The 4964-nt window shown below is 50.7% G+C and overlaps 1 protein-coding gene across 1 annotated transcript; it reads right to left on the bottom strand.

Annotated features, from left to right (window-relative positions):
- Positions 1-2835: 2835 nt before the first annotated feature.
- LOC119338978 (protein trichome birefringence-like 37) lies at positions 2836-4391 on the bottom strand. The gene is made up of 4 exons (XM_037611173.1): positions 4102-4391; positions 3674-4024; positions 3421-3579; positions 2836-3291 (listed from the first exon to the last, which is right to left on the bottom strand). The coding sequence occupies exons 1-4, from the start codon at positions 4389-4391 to the stop codon at positions 2973-2975; spliced, it is 1119 nt and encodes a 372-aa protein (XP_037467070.1). The 3' UTR covers positions 2836-2972.
- Positions 4392-4964: the final 573 nt, after the last annotated feature.

The following is a 4964-nucleotide window of genomic DNA, read 5'->3' as shown; positions in this document are numbered from 1 at the left end:
ACAGGGCGTGAAAGGGGTTCAAAGCAATGGGAATAAGTACTGTGTCTGATACCAGAATTGATGATCTCTCAGAAAGTGACTCGTGAATTTCATACGAGGCCATGCGCGAGGAACAACCTTGGGAACAGGGAGTGCACAGGAGAGTCAGGTTTCGATCTTGTGGAACTCTGGTTATGGGCCCACCATGTGGGTTAAAAGTAGGAAGGCGGTGACGACTTGCACGATCATGTAAGCAAGGCATGCGAGAGGATAGCCTGTCAGTTATGTCGGCAACAACATCGGTACCAAGGGCGAGGGACGAAGAGAACCATTCTCCTGCTCGTTGAACGAGGCGGACCAATAGGCAAAGTTCTCGTCCATCGGTGGTTGCCGGAATGTTCTCAACAATAGTAGCAGGGTTTTACTAGCAGAGTTGTGCAACCGGGGTGTTACATAAGCAGAGAATTATTACTGCTTAGATTATGTGTGGATCACCAGAAAGGGTAAACAAACAAACGGAAAGGAAAATGTGATTATCAGTCTAAACAAACCAATGGAAAGGAAAATTTGTTGGTACACATATTTCAGGGGGATATCCTCCACAAGGACAAGCAAAGCATGATGTCCCTGACATGATAGAAAGTAGAAAACCATTTAGGTAAGGGGAGAGGAATTTCATAACATTATCCATACAATGGTGTTTGGATAATTGACAAAGAAATTTTAGCATGGTGCTTAAATGTTCTTATCAAAGATCGGAATACCACAGACATGCTTCGAGATAGCATTGACATGGTCTTTAAGCAAAGGTCAGACTTTGGATACATGAAGGATTCATCAGGAACAACTTGTAGAATAAGTCTTATAGTTTCCTCATGGAAGAATGGATAGCCTTACTGAAAAAGGAAACTATAACAATAGGTCCTCCGGCCAGGTGTTCTAGGCATGACATAATCTTACCGGGTAATATAAAGACCAATGTTATAACTCTTGAATATATGTTCCAATCATCATATCTGACCGAGATTCAGATCTGATTGGTGTCAGGATACCTCAAACTTACGATGCCCGAGGAGAAAAGGTGCAATACCAATTGACGAGATGACATTGCAAGATTCTCGGGAAATGAACTATGGGAGCGGGTCCTTGAAACAATAGTTCATCATTAAACCAAGGAGGGGATTAGGAGGTGGCTGATGGGCTCAACGACCATTCATCGAGAATTCCAAACGGATGGATTTCCACAATAATGTGAACAAGAAGATGACACTTGTCAATTCAAATGATATAATGTTGTATGCTCGAGGAAAACACACACCATCAATCATTAGTTGAAAGGTGTGCCCTAAATATGACCTTAGGCAGCAAGATCTATGTTAGAGTGCCGATTCAATAACCAACAGTCTAAGAACAAACTATCGATCGTTAACTTCAAAGCAATAGGGTTACTAGAAGTACAGAACTCAAGCAGCATGGTTAGCATATTGGTATCCTGGTTAAAAACAACATAGGGACCAAGGAAGAATGGTAATGGTGAGAGGTGTCATCATACCGAGAATTTCTAAGAGGTGGAGCAATCCCCACAACATTCTCGACAAAAAAGGATAGTAATACTTCAAGGCAGAACACAACACTAGCTGGAGAGCAAGTTGTATTCATAATGTGGACAAGTTTGCAATGAGAGGAAGTCAAGGGTGTTGTCGATGATAATAAAAATGTTGTGTTCTGCTAGTGTTGTGTTCTGCCTTCTGGCATTCTGCAGTTTAGTCCATCGATATTGCCTCTTTACACATATACCCATTCATATGTATTATAGATCTTTGCTTACGAGTACTTTGGATGAGTACTCACGGTTGCTTTGCTACTTGTTTTTCCCCTTTCCCGGTTATTGCGATCATATGATGGAGTCCAGGAGCCAGAGGATCCCGAGGATGATTCTACGTGGAGTTCGGATTCGAGGAATAGTTAGGAGGTCCCAGGCAGGAAGTCTTGCCTTTTCGATCGTCGCAACTTATGTGCTTGCCTTCTTAAGGTAAACTTGTTTAACTTATGTCTGTACTCAGATATTGTTGTTTCCACTGACTCGTTTATGTTCGAGCACTTGTATTCGATCCCTCGAGGCCCCTGGCTTGTAATATGATGCTTGTATGACTTATTTTACTTTTAGAGTTGTGTTCTGATATCTTTCCATGAGTCCCTGATCTTGATCGCACACATTTGCATGCATGTTTAGTGTATGATTGAATCGGGGGCATCATATTGGTGCAACACCAACTTCCCTGACTTGTTGGCGAAGATCCAGGCATCAGCACCTCGCCACCGCCACATTAGGTGGATGTGCATCGGAGTTCTGGCCTGATCGCTCTGGACCGTCCATAATAGGCTTGTCGTCCAACGTGCTCCTCTTCGACGTGCTACTGACGCCATCTTTAAAATGTGTGGTTACTTGCAGCTCTGGCGGCCGCTTAGCCGCCCCCAGGAACGGAGCGCCATCGACTTTCTCCTCGCCGACCTCAGAGCGATGGCTTCCGTGTGGCGCCCCCGCTTCCGCCATCCCCTCCGGAGCCAGACTAGATCTGCAGCTACTTCGGATCAAGGCCCCTCCGGATCGTCCCTTTGGGCTCCTCTTGGATGTGCTGGTGTTTTTATTTTTTGGGCTTGTTGAGTTATGCCATTAGCATTAACCTTGCTACCTTTGATGTGTGTGTGTACTTTCGCGCCTTGGGCGTGCATGTGGTTGAACTCGTGTTTCTCTGTATGTGGCTTGTGCGGTTGGCTTTATACATAAAGCGGGGCGAAAGCCTTTTTCGATAAAGAGCTAAGTGCATATATCATCTCTAAATTTGTTGCGAAATTGGTCCCTAAATTTCAAAACCAGGCAGGTTGCACCCTGAACTTTCCTTACCTGACAATATTCGGAGACCTTAATTAGCCTTACAAACTGCCTCTGTCAATCGACGATCTAGGGAAGTACTACCGCACACGCGGTTGTTTCATGTGCCCTGCAGCAGCATCGCGTAGAGGATGTGGTTCCACGCGTCCGGCAGGCCGGCGATGCACCAGTGCGTGCAGTCCATGCCGTCCCGGCCAGGCCCGCCGTACACCGACGGGTGCGCGTCGATCCTGAGCTGCGAGAGCGACGTGATGTCCAGCAGGGACACCGGCGTCGACATGGACGCGATCAGACCCCGCACGACGACCTGCTCCGGGAACACCCTCTCGTCCCCGTCCGTGGCCACCTGCCGCGGCCGTGTCTGCTGGAAACAGCCCCCTGTCGCCGGCGCCGCCCCGTCGCTCTCCTGCTCCTTGGACCTACCCGTTGCATATGTAGAACAGAGTGTCATTAAGAAATGAGTATGCCCGGCCAATATCAAATCAGTCCATTTTATTTTTATTTTTTGCGAATGCCAATATCAAATCAACTGGGCGTGATGAGCTCACGTGTAGTGGCTTGGGGAGACGCCTTGGTAGATGACCCTAGTGAGCGATGCGTCGACGTTGGCGTCGACCCAGCTTGCCCATGTGGCGAGGCCTTTGGAGAAGGCGGCGAGCCGGTCCATGTCATTGTACGTCGTGTTTCCCTCCTGCATGCAGTCCCACCTGCACATGAATCGCCAGGCGAAACTTGGTTACATATTCATCTGTATTTCGGTACACGTACGCGTACAGGGACAACGATCGACAGAATACGTACACTTGGCTGGCGCCCTTGTAGGTCCACCAGTGCCACGTGTTGAAGACGAGCAGGTGGGCGCCGCGCCAGGACTCCGCGCCCTGCATCGAATCCAGCTTGAGGACGCGGCCGACGTCCTCCTGCACCACGTCCACCAGGAACCTGCTGAAGTAGAGCACCACCGACAGGTCGTAGTCCTCGAAGCGGACGGAGGAGACGGGGTCGCCGGTGGTGGAGGAGACGCGGGCGGGATCGGGCGCGGCTGCGTGGAGCATGCAGGCGAGGGAGACCCACTGGTTCATGCTCAGCGAGTCCCCCACGAACATCACCGTCTTCCCGCGCCACGCCTCCAGGAAGCTCAGCCCGTCGAACCTGCACCCATCAAAAGACCCTGTTAGTACATTGTACGCCGAGCATTCATCAGGTAACTGTAACGACGGTAGTAATACCTTGGGAGGCGGCAAGCGGCGGGGCTCCACCGGAACTTGAGGTAGGTGGCGTCCGGGCGGCCGTTGCGGCGGCAGTCGAAGACGTCGGGCACGAAGGGGCAGCTCGCCGCGTCGTACAGAGGGTACGACGCGTCGGCGATCCATCTCCCCTGGAACAGGTCGCACGACGACGACCCATCAACCACGCTCGGCACAGCCGCCGCCGCGGCAAGCGCTACGATGGCCGCCAGCGCGCAGCCATGGCGGAACCTGGCACGCAGCAGAGTCAGCGCCAGGTCCTCCTTGCCCATGGTTTACGCGACGAGACGGCGGGCACGACGCCATATATAGGCCCGATCGCGTCCTTCTGAAGCAGATCTGGTCGCGGGCACGCACGCACGGTTGCCGATGGTGCGCGCGCAGGCAGGCAGGCACAGCTACCTTTGCATGCGTGGTACTTCATGCTAGGAGTGCAGCTCAAGTTAGAAACTGCTCTGCACGGTGTGTGTGTGTGTGTGTGTGTGTGTGTGTGTGTGTGTGTGTGTGTGTTCCAAACAGGAGCGTCAAGTTTCGTCGTCCTGCACATGTGCGCGGGAGAGGGAAGGGGACTGGGTTTTGACCTCGGCCCCGCTTATCCAGGCGGGGCACGTGAGATGGGGCGCGACGAAATTACGTACTATGTGCAGCGTGGATCTCAAAGTACTTCGGTGCGTGCGTGGGAGTCGTAGAGGGCAAGGATCGAGGACGGAAGTCCCGTATATCATCTTCTTAATTTGCACCTGCCTGCCCATTGGCTGCCAATACAATATTGTGCCGTTGAAATTTGGATTGAACACCCAAAGTTTTTTGTGCAAGATTTAGTTCTTTTTTTCTCTATTCAAAAT

Source organism: Triticum dicoccoides, chromosome 7B (genome assembly GCF_002162155.2).
Source record: "Triticum dicoccoides isolate Atlit2015 ecotype Zavitan chromosome 7B, WEW_v2.0, whole genome shotgun sequence".
NCBI classification, from domain to species: domain Eukaryota; kingdom Viridiplantae; phylum Streptophyta; class Magnoliopsida; order Poales; family Poaceae; genus Triticum; species Triticum dicoccoides.
Note: the sequence above shows the minus strand (reverse complement) of the source record. Positions and strands in the feature narration are given on the sequence as shown.

Excerpts from the sequence above, each read along its gene's own strand:
- LOC119338978 (XM_037611173.1), bottom strand. The coding sequence starts at position 4,391 with ATGGGCAAGGAGGACCTGGCGCTGACTCTGCTGCGTGCCAGGTTCCGC. Across the intron at positions 3,580-3,673 it reads TACAAGGGCGCCAGCCAAGT|GTGGGACTGCATGCAGGAGG; the intron begins GTACGTATTCTG and ends ATTCATGTGCAG. Across the intron at positions 3,292-3,420 it reads GTCTCCCCAAGCCACTACAC|GTCCAAGGAGCAGGAGAGCG; the intron begins GTGAGCTCATCA and ends TGCAACGGGTAG.